The 17,944-nt window shown below is 43.3% G+C and overlaps 1 protein-coding gene across 4 annotated transcripts; it reads right to left on the reverse strand.

Annotated features, from left to right (window-relative positions):
- Positions 1–454: 454 nt before the first annotated feature.
- On the reverse strand, positions 455–17,438 carry dcaf11 (ddb1 and cul4 associated factor 11). Of its 4 annotated transcripts, none has more exons than XM_021562673.2 (15): positions 17,255–17,438; positions 15,181–15,428; positions 14,738–14,865; positions 14,371–14,489; positions 14,218–14,282; positions 13,906–14,006; positions 13,580–13,726; positions 13,164–13,218; positions 12,592–12,660; positions 12,402–12,459; positions 11,954–12,139; positions 8,561–8,714; positions 2,226–2,378; positions 1,947–2,053; positions 455–1,723 (listed from the first exon to the last, which is right to left on the reverse strand). In XM_021562673.2, exons 2-15 carry the CDS (start codon positions 15,390–15,392, stop codon positions 1,652–1,654), a joined length of 1,626 nt encoding a protein of 541 aa, XP_021418348.1. In that variant the 5' UTR covers positions 15,393–15,428; positions 17,255–17,438; the 3' UTR covers positions 455–1,651. The 4 variants fall into 4 exon arrangements, with proteins under 4 accessions (XP_021418348.1, XP_021418351.1, XP_021418349.1 ...); XM_021562676.2 differs by having other exon boundaries at positions 15,181–15,403; positions 16,963–17,438; XM_021562674.2 differs by having other exon boundaries at positions 16,963–17,438.
- Between the last annotated feature and the right edge of the window lie 506 nt (positions 17,439–17,944).

Below are 17,944 nucleotides of genomic sequence, written 5' to 3' on the forward strand. Positions count from 1 at the left end.
AGATACTTACTAATAGTCTCAGAGGCCAGTCTCCAGACAGCTCCCATCCTATATTTGTGTTAATTGTTCACTCGTTCTCCTCCCTCGCTCTCTGAGAGTGCCAAGAAATCTGACTCGAATATTAGAGTTCAAACATTCCTGCCGTTACAATACCCCCCACGGACCTATGATGTGGCTCTATAGCAACTAATTGTCTGTTAGCTGTGGTTGGCTATGCATTAATTTAAAGCTGTTATGCAAAAAAAACTATTCCCCTCTTGCTTCTTATTGCTCAAGCAGCGACTTGTGAAAATCCATCTGTAAAGCAAATTACTGCAAAGACAGGTGACTAAAGTAGTAACAATTAGTTGTTATCAGATAACCTTTCCTGATATCAATCTGGGAATTCCCTTCATATTATTTCTGACGACTGTATTTGGCAGGTTATGTACTTCTACAAAACAACTCTGGTGAATATGTTCAAATAAATGTTTTATTGATATTGTAAAACAATTGAGATTGGAACATGAACATCGATATAAACACACAGTCAAACAACATACACACATTAATATGTGTGTACCTACTGGGCAGACGTCTAGTTAACGTCTAGTTTTGATTTACAATTGGTTGAGTTGTCAGCAAATGTGAATTCAACGTGAAATCAACAAAGCATTTCATCATCGGATTTAGGTTAAAAGTTTGGTGAAAACAATATTAAATTCCCTTAGGTTGATGACTTTTTGTAAATCCAATCAGTTTTCCATGTCGATTCAACTCCACATAAATTGTTTTTACGTGGAAACAACGTTGATTCAACCAGTTTTTGCCCAGTGGGTATCCACACGTGCACACACACATCTCCCAACCCTTCACTGTGTCTTAAACCCCAACACACATTATTCACACATTCAAATATTTGAATTGGAATTGTCGGACTCCAAAATAAGTTATTCTTACCCATGGACATTAATACCATTAAAGTATTATATCTTATACAGAATGGTCACAAGTCTTTGTGGCTGTTCACAATTCGCCTGTAATTTATAACATTGTTTTCGTCTACATACAGTATACATTATTTGGGTGTGATGCTTTTTACTCAAAGCATCAAAAACATACTGTTGTTAAGAGGCTTGTTGGGGGCTCGCGGAGCAAGCATTTAGTTAGCTTTGAGCTTTAATAGGTTCTGCATAAAAGACTCCAGCCCAACTTAGAAAAGGCTGCAGCCTTCTTTAGGCTATACTTGCATGAGGAGAGACATCAACTCTTCTTAACTGTCATGGTCTTAAAGTTAGATAGCATGGTTCCGTCTGCACTGTTGGTGGAAGGACTAGTGCTGTGTAGGAATACCACCACCTGTCAGAAGACAATGCCTCAACTGTCTCGCTAAAAATGTTGCCGTTCTCTGCAGATTGGCGAATACGGGGGTAATAATGGCTTCTGCACCAACACAGAGAAGTAAGAAGGTAGAATTGGGAGATTAACACTTCACAATCACACTATAATTATTGTTATCCAGCATTGAATCAATGAGATTTCACGGTTCGCTCTGAGCTTGTTGTTTCGCTCTCTCCCTCTGTTGTGGTTCCACCTCTCTCCAGAGTGATGTCACTGACTGACACGGTCAGGCTATCCCATACCTATGACATCATCACTTCCAGTCCTTCTTTCAGTCCCTCTCCCTCTCCTCATCCAGTGGGTGGGTCTGCCTGTGTTCCCAAACACGCACTGCTCCGTCCCACTGTGAAAAAATAAAATAAAGATTGAGGGAGAGAAAGAGAAAAATAATGAGTGAAGTGGGAATTTGAGGGAGGAAAAGGAACAATATGTTAAATCACAGGAAAGATAAGAGAACTTACAAGCACATTGATTTAATGAGATAGGTATTCTGAATGGTCTAAATTAACTTCCTGAATTGAAGCCATCCCCTCAGTGAAGTGGAGCAGAGCCAGCTAGAGACTTACGGAGCTGCTGATGATGTTGTCCTGGTAGGGATGCCAGCTGACGTCCCTCACACACGCGTCATGCTCAGAGAGTCTGGTCACCACACTGCCCGTCAGCACGTCATAGACTGGACACACACAGAGTCCGTTATACCCCTTTACAATGCTTTTGACTCCCATTTCTCTCTCCCACAGATACAGACCAACATACGTACACACTTTGCATTCTACATAAACAGAATCCAACTATATTTCTCTCAACACACACAAACACATCCACACCCAGGCATAGTGACCCACCGATGATCTTCCCAGTGGAGCAGCCGGTGTAGATGAACCTCTGTCCGGTGGTGAACTCCGGGGAAAAACGGCAGCGTATGAGTGTGTGCAGAACGCCGTGACCCCTGTAGGTCATCACCGAGGTGTCGCCGGTCAGCTTGTGTCTCTTCAGGGCTGGGAGGACAGGCGAAAAGAAGAACAGCAGGCAAACGACAGGTCAGTCAACACCGCCTTCTATTTACACAGTCAAATACAGCTGCCTTATGGCCAAAGATTTACAATAGGACATGTAGTAGAGGATAAATGCTCAAAAGATACTGTAGGCAATGTTCCCTCGGCACTGAGCAGATTTTCAGGTCTTCCAGCGCGTGTTTACTGTGAACACTGAGGCTGTACCTGCTTTAAGTCACTGTTAACAGTGGCCACGTGGGCTACTGTGGCTATTTGATCATAATGTAGGCCTACCAGAGTGGACTACCATCAAAAACAATGGAGAAAATGCATCCCATAACATTTTTTTCTCTACATTTTTTGGGGAATTTTACCCCGTTTTTCGTGGTATTCATGACTATTGTTTAGTAGCTAATTGTTTAGTAGCTAATTTTGTTTCGGGATGTTGCATTGGAAATAGCTAATATTGCGTTGATTCGATCACAATTTCCACAGCAAAGGGAAACGTTGATTGTGTTAACAGGGAAAACTCTAGAACAGTGGTCACCAACCTTTTGAGTCTATATCACAAGAGTCAAAATGAAAGCCAAGATCAACCGCTCAGATTTGATTTAAAAAACATAAGCCGATTCAACATTTTCCAATTAAAATAAAAATGAAAAGTACTGTAGCAATGAGGTTTGTGCAGTAAGCTATTGGCCTAATACATTATCCCCGCATATTAGCTTTGCTTGAATTGCCCTGCCAATGCATTGATGTTTGTACCATTATATTTAAACATTTATGGTAGGCTATATGATCACACCGGTAATAGATCTGTTGTTGTATTACTTATGAGGCACATCTGAGTGAGCATACATTTAAATAATTTGCTTTTTATTTTTCTGGGCTGATGGTGCCTGCATCTGATTGTCAGTGTCAGCGGAGGGAGAGCAGAAATCTGAGGGTTTTGAATACAAAGTGTTGAGAGTGCTGAGTAAGAACTTATACATGAACTCACTCAAAAACAGCAGCTCTTTGCTGTATTCGTTGACAGTCTCTCTCTAGTCATGTTTGAAACGGTTTTAAATCTCACAGTAACAACTTTGCTGTGGCTTTCTTTTATGCCCGCTACGTTTCTGCAGACAATCTGAGCAATCGACTACAATAGTGATCGACCGGTTAGTGACCACTGCTCTAGAGAATTGAGTGAAGTTCAAATTCTGTCTGTCCGTGGGCTGATATTTCTGCACGGCAGTCCCGGGGCTACTGCGCACGCTCGCAACTTAGAGGGAATATTGACTGTAGGTAGGGATGGGGGGGGGGGGGGGGGTGTATACAGTAGAATATTGAGCCAAAACGCTGGTATTATATTACAGGACTCCCTAAATTCTATCAGCATATCGATTGTGCTACCAGGGCGGGCAAATCCCTGGATCATTGTTATTCTAACTTCCGTGACGCATATAAGGCCCTCCCCCGCCCTCCTTTCGGAAAAGCTGACTACAACTCCATTTTGTTGCTCCCTGCCGAAAGACAGAAACTAAAACAGGAAGCTCCCGTGCTCAGGTCTGTTCAACGCTGGTCCGACCAATCTGATTCCACGTTTCAAGATTGCTTCGATCACATGGACTGGGACATGTTCCTCATTGCGTCAACAACAACAACAACATTGACGAATACGCTGATTCGGTGAGCGAGTTCATTAGCAAGTGCATCAACGATGTCGTACCCACAGCAACTATTAAAACATTCCCAAACCAGAAACTGTGGATTGATGGCATTGTTCGTGCGAAACTGAAAGCGCGAACCACTGCTATTAATCAGGGCAAGGTGACCGGAAACATGACCGAATACAAAGAGTGTAGCTATTCCCTCCGCAAGGTAATCAAACAAGCTAAGTGTCAGTATAGAGACAAAGTACAGTCTCAATTCAACGGCTCAGACACAAGAGGTATGTGGCAGGGTCTACAGTCAATCACGGATTACAAAAAGAAAATCAGCCCCGTCGCGGACCACAATGTCTTGCACCCAGACAGACTAAACAACTTCTTTGCTCGCTTTGAGGACAATACAGTGCCACTGACACGGCCCGCTACCAAAACCTGCGGACTCTCCTTCACTGCAGCCGACGTGAGTAAAACATTTAAACGTGTTAACCCTCGCAAGGCTGCAGGTCCAGACGGCATCCCCAGCCGCGTCCTCAGAGCATGCGCAGACTAGCTGGCTGGTGTGTTTACGGACATACTCAATCAATTCTTATCCCAGTCTGCTGTTCCCACATGCTTCAAGAGGGCCACCATTGTTGCTGTTCCCAAGAAAGCTACGGTAACTTAGCTAAACGACTACCGCCCCGTAGCACTCACTTGTCATCATGAAGTGCTTTGAGAGAGTAGTCAAGGACCATATCACCTCCACCCTACCTGACACCCTAGACCCACTCCAATTTGCTTACCGCCCCAATAGGTCCACAGACGACGCAATCGCAACCACACTGCCCTAACCCATCTGGACAAGAGGAATACCTGTGAGACTGCTGTTCATTGACTACAGCTCAGCATTTAACACCATAGTACCCTCCAAACTCATCATCAAGCTCGAGACCCTGGGTCTTGACCCCGCCCGGTGCAACTGGGTACTGGACTTCCTGACGGGCCACCCCCAAGTGGTGAGGGTAGGTAACAACATCTCCACCTCGCTGATCCTGAACACTGGGGCCCCACAAGGGTGAGTTCTGAGCCCTCTCCTGTACTCCCTGTTCACCCACGACTGCGTGGCCATGCACGCCTCCAACTCAATCATCAAGTTTGCAGAAGACACTACAGTGGTAGGCTTGATTACCAACAATGACGAGACGGCCTACAGGGAGGAGGTGAGGGCCCTCGGAGTGTGGTGTCAGGAAAATAACCGCACACTCAACGTCAAACAAAACAAAGGAGATGATTGTGGACTTCAGGAAACAGCAGAGGGAGCACCCCCCTATCCACATCGACGGGACAGCGGTGGAGAGGGTAGTAAGTTAAGTTCCTCAGCGTACACATCACGGACAAAGTGAATTGGTCTACCCACACAGATAGCATGGTGAAGAAGGCGCAGCAGCGCCTCTTCAACCTCAGGAGGCTAAAGAAATTCAGCTTGTCACCAAAAGCACTCAAACTTTTACAGATGCACAATCGAGAGCATCCTGTCGGGCTGTATCACCGCCTGGTACGGCAATTGCTCCGCCCACAACCGTAAGGCTCTCCAGAGGGTAGTGAGGTCTGCACAACGCATCACCGGGGGCAAACTACCTGCCCTCCAGGACACCTACACCACCCGATGTCACAGGAAGGCCATTAAAATCATCAAGGACAACAACCACACGAGCCACTGCCTGTTCACCCCGCTATCATCCAGAAGGCGAGGTCAGTACAGGTGCATCAAAGCAGGGACCGAGAGACTGAAAAACAGCTTCTATCTCAAGGCCATCAGACTGTTAAACAGCCACCACTAACATTGAGTGGCTGCTACCAACATAATGACTCAACTCCAGCCACTTTAATAATGGAAAAATGTATGTAAAAAACGTATCACTAGCCACTTTAAACAATGCGACTTAATATAATGTTTACATACCCTACATTACTCATCTCATGTCGTTCTGCCCCTGAACAGGCAGTTAACCCACTGTTCCTAGGCCGTCATTGAAAATAAGAATTTGTTCTTAACTGACTTGCCTAGTTAAATAAAGGTAAAATTAAAATATGTATATACTGTACTCTATACCATCCACTGCATCTTGCCTATGCCGTTCTATACCATCACTCATTCATATATTTTTTTTAATGTACATATTCTTATCAATTCCTTTACACTTGTGTGTATAAAAGGTAGTTGTGAAATTGTTAGATTACTCGTTGGATATTATGGTATTGTCGGAACTAGAAGCCCCAGCATTTTGCTACACTCACATTAACATCTGCTAACCATGTGAATGTGACAAATACAATTTTATTTGATTTTGTCGTTATGATACCGGAAATGGATGTGGCTTAAGGATTTCTGATTTACATTTTTTTTTTTAAATGGTGAGCCAACATGTTGAGAATTTTTCCTCCCCAAAACATGTTGTTATGGCTTTGTCTTGTCCCTCTGCAGCAGACATATAATGAGCAATATGTATGGAACATCGAATCGCAAAAAAATCACTGAATCAAATAGCAAAATATATAAAATTGTGATACGTATAGAATCGCAATACACCTAAGTATCGTGATATCATATCGAGGGGTCCCTGGCAATTCCCTGCCCTAACTGTAGGTAGACCCATGTCATCAATACTTGATGCAGCAGTTATGAGATGTTCTGAAAGCAAATGTTAAATCTAGACCAGTGATGGGAGCCCGGTTGCCAAACCTAGCCCGAAAGCCACTGCTAACTTAGTCTACAAATACTCTAAGAAATGTAGTAATAATGGTTGGATCAGCCTCCCGAGTGGTACAGCGGTCTAAGGCACTGCATCGAAGTGCTTAAGGCGTCACTACACACCCGGGTTCGATCCCAGGCTGTGTCGCAGCCAACTGGGAGACCCATGAGGTGGCGCACAATTAGCCCAGCGTCGTCTGGGTTAGGGGAGGGTTTGGCTGGCCGGGATGTCCTTGTCTCATCATGCTCTAGCGACTCCACGTGGCAGGCCGGGCGCATGCATGCTGACTTCGGTCACCAGCTGTACAGTGTTTCCTCCGACACATTGATGCGGCTGGCTTCCGGGATAAGCGAGCAGTGTGTCAAGAGGCAGTGCGACTTGGCAGGGTCCTGTTTCGGAGGACGCATGGCTCTCAACCTTCGCCTCTCCCGAGTGCATATGGGAGTTACAGCAATGGGACAAGACTAAAGTACCAATTGGATATCACGAAATTGGGATGAAAAAGGGGTAAAAAGATATATATATAAATAAATAAATAAATAAATACACACTTGAAGTCAGAAGTTTACATACACTTCAGCCAAATACATTTAAACTTTGTTTTGCACAATTCCTGACATTTAATCCTAGTAAAAATTCCCTGTCTTAGGTCAATTAGGATCACCACTATCACTCTATTTTGTGAAGTACACCCGTTCCTCCTGCAGCAAAGCACCCCCACAACATGATGCTGCCACCCCTGTGCTTCACGATTGGGATGGTGTTCTCCTCCCCCTTTTCCTCCAACCATAACGATGGTCATTATGGCCAAACAGTTCTATTTTTGTTTCGTCAGACCAGAGGACATTTCTCCAAAAGTACGATTTGTCCCCATGTGCCGTTGCAAAAAGGTAGTCTGGCTTTTTTATGGCGGTTTTGGAGCAGTGGCTTCTTCCTTGCTGAGCGGCCTTTCTGGTTATGTCGATATAGGACTAATTTTACTGTGAATATAGATAATTTTCTACTGGTTTCCTCCAGCAACTTCACAAGGTCCTTTGCTGCTGTTCTGGGATTGATTTGCACTTCTCGCACCAAAGTACGTTCATCTTTAGGAGACTGAACGCGTCTCCTTCTTGAGCAGTATGAAGGCTGCGTGGTCCCATGGTGTTTATACTTGAGTACTATTGTTTGTACAGATGAATGTGGTACCATCAGGCATTTGGAAATTGCTCCCAATGATGAACCAGACTTTGAGGTCTTGGCTGATTTCTTCTCATTTTCCTATGTCAAGCAAAGAGGCACTGAGTTTGAAGGTAGGCCTTGAAATACATCCACAGGTACACCTCCAATTGACGTCAAATGATGTCAATTAGCCTATCAGAAGCTTCTAAAACCATTACATCATTTTCTGGAAATTTCTAAGCTGTTTAAAGGCACAGTAAATTTAGTGTATGTAAACTTCTGACCCACAGCAATTGTGATACATTGAATTATAAGTGAAATAATCTGTCTGTAAACAATTGTTGGAAAAATGACTTGTGTCATGCACAAAGTAGATGTCCTAACTGACTTGCCAAAACCATAGTTTGTTAACAAGACATTTGTGGAGTGGTTGAAAAAAATACACTTGGTTTGGAGTCATTAAAAGTATGTAAACTTCAGACTTCAACTGTGTAATAAATAGAAAAAAATGGTTGGATAGATTTAACCATGTATACTTGCATAATACCTTAATCTAATGTGTAAGCTAGAAGAGGAACCAGTAATGTATAACAACCTTTTTGCCTCAAACGTCCCTAACCCCCTTCCCCAGGCCTCTCACCTCTCTGGGGCACCTGCTGCCAGCGGTAGTCCCAGTTCTGCTGGGTAACGGCCAGCCGCGAGGCCGCCAGGCCCTCCTTGGGGGAGAATTTCCTCACGTCCCACAGCTTGATGGACTGGTCCTTGGAGTTACTGATCAGATAACGTGCATCGCCCTGCCAGATGGAGAGGGCAGATTAATGATGGATGTACATCTTCCTGACAGAAATAGTTGTCCCTGCGGGTGATTTGTGCAGTCAACGGACACACAGAAGGTGTTGTTACCACAGAATGAGGGTAAAAATTCTAATAATACATCCTTCCTCACTGATCGACACCCTTTCTGATTGGTGAAACAGCACTGCATAGCTTTGACCTGTCCAGATTAATATTATTTTTTATTTTTTTACCATGTACAGTGCCTTCAGAAAGTATTCATACCCCTCAACTTATTCCACATTTTGTTGTGTTACAGCCTGAAATCAAAATGGATTCAATAGTTTTTTCTCTCTCACCCATCTACACAAAATACCCCATAATGACATGTTTTTAGAAATGTTTTTTTTTAAAGTACAGAAATGTCTAATTTGCACATACAGTACCAGTCAAAAGATGACACCTACTCATTCAAGGGTTTTAATTTTTCAACATTGTAGAATGACAGCTTTTCATTCTCTCAACCAGCTTCATGAGGAATGCTTTTCCAACAGTCTTGAAGAGTTCCCACACATGCTGAGCACTTGTTGGCTGCTTTTCCTTCACTCCGCGGGTCAACTCCTCCCATACCATCTCAATTGGTTGGAGGTCGGGTGATTGTGGAGGCCAGGTCATCTGATGCAACACTCCATCACTCTCCTAGCCCTTATACAGCCTGGAGGTGTGTTTTGGGTCACTGTCCTGTTGAAAAGCAAATGATCGTCCCACTAAACACAAACCAGATGGGAGGTGTATCGCTACAGAATGCTGTGGTAGCCATGCTGGTTAAGTGTTCCTTGAAATCTAAATATATCACAGACAGTGTCACCAGCAAAACACCCCCACACCATCACATCTCCTCCTTCATGCTTCACGGTGGGAACCACATGCAGGATCATCCGTTCACCTACTCTGTGTCTCACAAACACACAGCAGTTGGAACTCTGGGTCTTCCTTTCCTGTGGTGGTCCTCAAGAGAACCAGTTTCATCATAGCACTTGATGGTTTTTGCGACCGCACTTGAAGAAACTTTCAAAGTTCTTGAAATGTTCCGTATTGACTGAGCTTCATGTCTTAAAGTAGTGGACTGTAGTTTCTCTTTTTTATTTAAGCTGTTCTTGCCATAATATGGACTTGGTATTTCACCAAATAGGGCTAACTTCTGTATACCACCCCTACCTTGTCACAACACAACTGACTGGCTCAAACACATTAAGAAGGAAAGAAATTCCACAAATGAACTTTTAACAAGGCACACCTGTTAATTGAAATGCATTCCAGGTGACTACCTCATGAAGCTGGTTGAGAGAATGCCAAGAGTGTACAAAAGCTGTCATCATGGCAAAGGGTGGCTACTTTGACGAAACTCAAATATGATTTTTTTTAAGTTACTACATGATTCCATGTGTTATTTCATGTTTTTGATTTCTTCACTATTATTCTACAATGTAGAAAATAGTAAAAATCAAGAAAAACCCTGGAATGAGTAGGTGTGTCCAAACTTTTGACTGGTACTGTAAGTATTCACACCCCTTTGCTATGACACTCCAAATTGAGCTCCGGTGCATCAAATTTCCTTTGATCATCGTTGAGGTGTCACTACAACTTGATTGGAGTACACCTGCGGCCAATTCAATTGTTTGGACATGATTTAGAAATTAACAACTGTCTATATATAAGGTCCCACAGTTGACAGTGCATGTCAGAGCAGAAACGACGAAGTCCAAGGAAATGTCCGAAGATCTCCTAGATAGAATTGTGAGGAGGCATATATCTGATTCAGATATGGTCCCATGTAGCTCAGTTGGTATGGTGCTTGCAACACCAAAGTTGTGCGCTCGATTCCCACAGGGGGACCAGTACAAAATAAAAAGTATAAAAATGAATACACTCGCTCGTCGCTGTGGATAAAAGCATCTGATAAATGACTCAAATGTAAATGTACAATTCAGAGGGGTTGGGTTAAATGCGGAAGATACATTTCGGTTGAGTATCCCCTTATATCTCGTGAGGGTAAAAAACTATTTTTAGAGTGTTGAAAGTTTCCAAGAGCACAGTGGTCTCCAATATTGGCCATCTGACCAAACTGCAACCGGGCAAGAAGAACCTTGGTCAGGGAGGTAACCAAGAACCCAATGACCACTCTGACTGAACTACAGAGTTCCTTGGCTGAGATGGGAGAACCTGCCAGAAGGACAACAGTCTCTACAGCATGTCACCAATCCAGGCTTTATGGGAGAGTGGCCAGACAGAAGCCACCCCTGAGAAAAAGGTACAACATCACAACTGGAGTTTGAAAAAAGGAATGTGAAAGACACATTCTTTCACATAAGGCAAAATATTCTGTGGTCTGATTAGAAAAATGTTACTCTTTGGTCTGAACATATGTCTGGAGAAAACCAGGCACAGCTCATCACCCGTCTAACACTATCCCTACCGTGACGCCTGGTGGTGGCAGCATCATGCTATGGGGATGCTTTTCAGCAGCAGGGACTGGGTGATTGGTAAGGATAGAGGGAACAATGAATGGAGCCAAATACAGGCAAACCCTTGATGAGAACCTGCTTCAGAATGCAAACAGCCTTGGACTGGGGCAAAGATTTACATTCCAACAGGACAATGACCCCAAGCATACAGCCAAACCAACGCTGGAAAGGCTTCTGAACAAAATTGTTAAAGTCCTTGAGTGGCCCAGCCAAAGCCCAGAATTGAATCCCATTGAAAATCTGTGAAAAGACTTGAAGATTGCTGTTCACTGCCAATCCCCATCTAACTTAACAGAGCTTTAGAAAATCTGCAAAGAAGAATGGGAGAAAATCCCGAATCCAGATTTGCAAAGCTGACACAGACACCAAAAACGATTCAAAGCTTTAATCGCTGCCAAAGATGCTTTTACAAAGTATTGACTCAGGGGTGTGAACATTTATGTAAATTTGATATTGCTGTAATTAATTTTCAATAAATTTAGAAAAACATGTTTTCACTTTCTCATTATTGGGTATTGTGTGTAGATGAGAAAAATAAAGTAATCAGTGTTGAATTCAGGCTGTAACAACAAAATGTGGAATAAGTCAAGGGGTATGAATACTTTCTGTGGGCACTGTACGTACTCAAATAGTACTTTGATATGGATGATTACATACATTGTATCCTAATGTGTAGATAGATGGTGATTACAAATGCTGGACACACACACGCAGGTAGTGTTTTTTTCTATTACCTTGCTGTGTATGAAGGTGATGCCGTCTCTGTGTCCAGACAGCTGGCCCACGGGCTGGGGTCTGTCCTCCCGCAGCGTCCGCCTGTCCCACACCTTGCAGAGCGCGTCGTCGCTGCCCGAGAACAGCAGCTGGGACGAGCTGTCAGCAAAAGCCACCGCGTTCACGTCATCCTCGTGAGCATCAATCTAAGGAGATGGGGAGGAGGGAAGAGGAGAGGGGGGAAGTGTGTAAAAGAGTGAGGAGGAAAGAGATAGCAGAGGTCAACACAGTGAGGTGGGTTGTGATATACACAGAGGGGTTCCAAGATAAGAGGGACGCTCTTTATCGTCAGCAAGGCGATAGTGTGAAGCTTGTTGGGCAGACAGAGGGTGACCAGGGTGTGACTAAATACTTGCAGTGCAATGTCAACAGCAAATATGGTCTATAAGCACAGACACACACACAGACCTTAAGGGTTCTCCTATTCTGTTCACGATCAAAGACGTAGAGGCAGCCATCATTTGCTCTGTGAAGAAAATAAAGCAACGAAGAGTGAGATATGCACTGTAGGCTATTAAACGTGTCCCTAACCAACTAAAAAATATTAGAAATTGATCTGAAAATGTAAAATTGGGATGAAGAAATTGTGTGCACCAACCCTCCAAGGATCTCTTTTCCGTCTGTGGAGGCAGCCAGAGAAAAGACACAGAACCTCCTCTCGTCTGGGCTAAGAGGGAAGAACAGAACATTAACCAGCCTCCTCCACTGAGACACATCTCCAATTATGGAACATCATCTACAATCCATGGAAATAATTGGCCTAAAATGGTGCTGCTCTCAAAAAGTTGAATCCTAGCTTCAGAGAAACACGCGCGTAACTCAAAGTTCAGTGCAAGTGTAGACTCACTGATCAGTGAGTCCCTTTTACACAAATTCATATAATTTAAGTAAACAAAAGCATTGAAGTTACAAAGAAGTTAGGATTTGGCCCAAACAGCAGGAAATAAGTGGAAAAATCACATAAATGGAGTCACTCAGCTTTTCATGTCATACATTATGAACTCATCTAACTTAAATGGTTCCTGTTGCTCCATTATAGTGGCACACAAAATGAACAATGGCCAGTTGAAATGATAGCTAGTTCCAAGGTCAGGCATCCTTGTGAATGAAGGTAGAACAGTTTATTACCTGATTGGTTAAGCTATAAGTACTATGAGGGGAACCACTAACTTGAGGTCCAGGGCGGTATGGGTTTCACTGTCTCCATCTACACTGCAGACATGAACTAGAGGGGTACAAGAGAGCACACATCAGTACAAAATACACCCCAGTGACATCATGACAAGAAGTCCAAAATAGATATATTCTGGTGAAGATCATGATGGCAAAAAAACATCAGTTTTAATGTTTAGAAATCATTTTTTTCAAAATGAGTTAGAGTTGAGTTATTTTATTTTAGATCGACATAGCTGTGATTATCGACTGCGCCTCGTCTCATGTTGGTTGAAGCGCCGTCCTTCCACCTCACTATCTTCAAATTAAGTTATAATCCTACCCATTGCTTCATCTATGGTAAGGTCAGGGTGACTAAAATAGCAGCACCCCCCAGTGTGGGTGGTATCTTCGCTCTGGTGGCCTAGCCTTACTGTAATCAGACCAGCTGGAGTAGAGCACGTTGTGGGAGTCGGGGGTGAAGCATACGTCCAGCACGCTCCAGCCCACGTCCCTGGCCTTCACAGTCTGCTTCAGGTTAAAGCGCCCGCTACTGGTGTCATACAAACGGATGTTCTGGTCTAGGAAAGCCAGGGAAGGATGCATGTTTTAGAAATCAGTGGTCACTACAAATAAAAATGTGAAATTGTTTTAATATCCATTTTGTAAATGTACATGTAAACACAGCGATGTGGTTCGGAACTAAAGGAATTTCAATCATCTCCCCAGTCTACTGTAACGGTTGTGTTCACATCCTTACCTTGACAGGCAGAGAGGAACATGTTGCCATCGTCACTGTACACACCACAGAACGCTTTCTGCTGGTATGTGTCCTTGTGTGTCACATGATTGGGCAGGAAACTGAGAAGTGTAAACGGAACACCAATGGATTTCAGCAACAACAGGCTCCTCATCTGTTAACATTCAGGTCAATGGTCCGATAAATAAGGCTTTATTCATTACAACTTTTAAGTGGAACAATTCATAACACATCCCCTTTCACTTGTTTCTGCAATGAGTTTACGGTGCTTAGTTTTAGTGTGTGGATGTGAGGCGTTTTGGTAATACTCACTGTGAGCGAATGCGACTACACTCTCCGTGAGAAAAACTGGAGCCTCGACACCGGCCTTGTTCCCTCTGAGAGAGTAACACAAATCAGAATCACCCTCTAGACCTGAGGAACACAGTAGACCCAACATGCTTGCCCAACAATGCTTGCCCTCACCTCTGTTAGCATGTGGGTGAAGCTTTGCCTGCCTTTCAAGTCAGATGAGGCCGTGGTCAGGAGGATCTGAGTCCGGATTTCACTCCGGTCCAACTCCTGAGTGTCTGGCTGGGAGTCCACTGACAAGACACAGGAGCAGTGAGCAAGAGAACAGTGAGGCATGCAAGTAGGTGTACATGTGTAAACACACTTGTGTAACAAAAATGCCAATACTTTTTATTTTAACTGTGGTGTCAAGTACATTGGAATATCTATATGAATAGCACTAAATCAGATTTTTGGTAATTTTTCTTCCATTGCTTGCACACAAATTAAAAAGTAGGATTAAATGTGACTAGTGCACTCAATGAAACCCAGCTTAATTTACCGGGAGGGTTGTAACGGTCTCCTAGACGCCCCTCCCAGGCCCCATCACTGTCCTCGTCAGAGTCCGAATACGACTGGACAAGCTGCAGGCCTGTTGCTCCACTCCCATGGACCAGCCTCACCTGGCCCCTTCATGTACACACAAAGATGAGGAGAGGGATGGGGAAACACTTGTGCTCATTGACATGAACTAGGACGAGGCTACACATAGGACACAACTCCAGAGGAGAAAGCACTCCATTCTGCATTGGCATGATTTCCTTATAAGCGCCATTATAAAGGAAAAACTAACTTTTCCCCCTCTGCTGAGAAGCAGTAATGTGAGTTTGTGTTGAGTATTTTTTTTAAACTTGGAGCAGAGTGAACTTCTTTAGTGCTAGGTCTACTCTTTGGCTACTGTACAGGCTATGGTCACACCGTCTCCCAGTCCCAGCTCCAACTTACCTCCTCAATAGGTAAGCCAGCACTTGAGCTAAATCGACGTCCTCCTCTGCTGTTGACTGCCTGTCACCCTGCTGCCCCTCAGCTGATCTACGACTTCTACTGCTGTTACTGTTATTACTGCTGCTGCTCTGGTTGGATTCCGCTTCAGACTGGTCAGGGTTGCCGCTGGAGCCCCGACCGCCGGACATCCCAGAACTAGACTGAGAGCCCATATACCGAGAGCCTGCCAGGGAAGTCAATGATGTTGTCTATGAAAAGTGAATAATGATGACAAATGCTTTAAAGGCCCAGTGCAGTGAAAAACTTGATTTCCTGTGTTTTATATACATTTCCCACACTAAGACGAAATCGCTCCACCATTGCATAGTTGGAAAAAATTCTGAGTGTATGGAATCCTTGTACTATACTTATTTTGTCACATAGTTTGATTAATTTCAGTTGATCTAACACTGTGAAATATCTTTTCCATAACCAAAACTTTTTTTTCCCATCTGTTTGAAGCTGGTGTACAAAACCGAAAATAAAAGATGCAAAAACTAAACTTAAGAACAGGAAGCATAGAAATAGTTTACATAGGACAGGTCTAGCGCTTCTCAGACTTGCTTCCAGAATGACAGATCGAGCCTTCCGTGTTGCACAGTGGTCTAAGGCACAGTGCTAAAGTAGTCACTACAGATCCGGGTTTGATACCGGGCTGTGTCGTAGCCGGCCGTGACCAGGAGACGGCACACAATTGGCCCAGCGTCATCCAGGTTAGGGGAGGGTTGGCCGGCTGGGATGTCCTTGTCCCATCTCGCTTTAGCAACTCCTTGTAGCGGCCGGGCACAACCATGCTGACTTCGGTCGCCAGCTGTACAACGTTTCCTCCGACACTGGTGGGGCTGGCTTTCGGGTTAAGTGATCAGTGTGTTTCGGAGGACGTATGGCTCTCGACCTTTGCCACTCCAGAGTCCATACGGGAGTTGCAGCGATGAGACAAGACTGTAACTACTACCAAATGGATACCACGAAATTGGGGAGAAAAAAGGGGTTAAAAAAAAAAAAAACTACCCGCCAGATATTTGAATGACAGATCTATAACACATTTCTATGTGAATTTGGTAGGGTCGCCAAAAAGTGACATATTACAGCTGTAAGCCTGGCGGCAAATAAAACATATGTTTGCCATTCAGAGGGTGAACGGGCAAGACAAAAGATGTAAGTGCCTTTGAACGTTTGAGTGTGTCAATAACTCCAACGCTGCGCGAAAAAAGCGGTGCAACTCAATATTAGGAAGTTGTTCCTAATGTTTTGTACACTCAGTGTATATGGCTCTGATACTTGCTAATTCCTCATAGAGGATGTCATCCTCCTAAGGAGAATGAACTGGCAAATCAGCTGTCTACTCGCATACATATTTTTCCATTACATAAAACCACACCATTGGGTTACACCAACACCATTCCAACACAGAAAATGTGCTTATTAACATAGTTACTTAAAAAGGTACAATATGCAGAAATCGCTCCGCAATTTGCTGGTTTTTTAAATTCTAATAGTTCATCTAATTTCAGTTTATGTGACAAAACAAGTAACGTTGATGTCGACAAAAATTGTCAAAACCGCTGTGAAATAGCTTTTCAATGTGAATTTGGTCGTGTCGCCCCAAAGTTACATATAGCTGCTTTAATGAACATTTTGGGGAAGGTAAACTATTTAACTCATGTTGTAATTAACTATAAGTAATATTTCATAACAATCTGGAAACACAGGATAGTTACTTTAAAATAAACATCTGTTCACCTGTATGGGTGAGCTGCCTGACGTGTAAGAGATTGACCGTGTCTTCTTGACACAGACATACAACTACTATCAAAGACTTAGCTAGCTAAGAAAATGCAGTGGCAAAAATCATCAAGCGACTTGCTCTAACGTTCGTTACAAAAAACGAGCTAACCATCGCATGAATTGTCTGACTAGCTAGCTAGTTAGCTAATACAGCTAGCCTAGCCTAAAGATACCTACACTGTTCTAAGTATAAGGTTACACGCGCTTGACAGTTATTTGTTGCTGTATATTAAGCTAAAAAACTTGCCAATTATGTTGTCACGAGTCCGTTTAAGAAAACGGTTTTTATCTGTGGATGATACGCCGTTTTCGCTGCCGATGTTTTCAAGATAAAACCAGACCGAAGTTGCGAAGTCCGTGATGCGCCATGTTGTTTACAACATAGAAACTCATTATTTTTTCTATGGTTTACAATACTGGAGCAAACTGCGCGAGAACCCCAGCCCTTTTGGTGTCACATGACCTACTCCCGCGAGAACAAGCTACCAAGTCAGTCAATTGGTGCCAGTGCAAATTAACAGGACATGTTGAAACTTGGATGTGAAGACCTCAGAAAATTCACCTCATGCCTACAAAACTCTACACATGGATGGCATTCTCCACAGGAAAACTCTGAAATGAGGACATCCATAAAACCGCAGGGATAGCAACACATTATAGGGATGACATAAGGTTTAGCACTTTACCTAGCACTTCCCCTAGCTAGCCTAATCTCCTATGGCTGCTATACATTTGCTTTTGTTAATATTTCTTAAAAATATATATTTTTAGTTTATAATAGATATACAGTTAATGTCAGAAGTTTACATACACCTTAGCCAAATACATTTAAACTCAGTTTTTCACAATTCCTGACATTTAATCCTAGTAAAAAAATCCCTGTTTTAGGTCAATTAGGATCACCACTTTATTTTAATAATGTGAAATGTCAGAATAA

The sequence above is a fragment of the Oncorhynchus mykiss genome, chromosome 15 (genome assembly GCF_013265735.2).
Source record: "Oncorhynchus mykiss isolate Arlee chromosome 15, USDA_OmykA_1.1, whole genome shotgun sequence".
Taxonomy (NCBI): Eukaryota; Metazoa; Chordata; class Actinopteri; order Salmoniformes; family Salmonidae; genus Oncorhynchus; species Oncorhynchus mykiss.

Coding starts and splice junctions, on each gene's coding strand:
- dcaf11 (XM_021562673.2), bottom strand. CDS start 15,392: ATGGGCTCTCAGTCTAGTTCTGGGATGTCCGGCGGTCGGGGCTCCAGC. Junction 12,460..12,591: donor GGAAAAGAGATCCTTGGAGG/GTTGGTGCACAC, acceptor TTTTCTTCACAG/AGCAAATGATGGCTGCCTCT. Junction 12,140..12,401: donor AGAATAGGAGAACCCTTAAG/GTCTGTGTGTGT, acceptor CCATCTCCTTAG/ATTGATGCTCACGAGGATGA.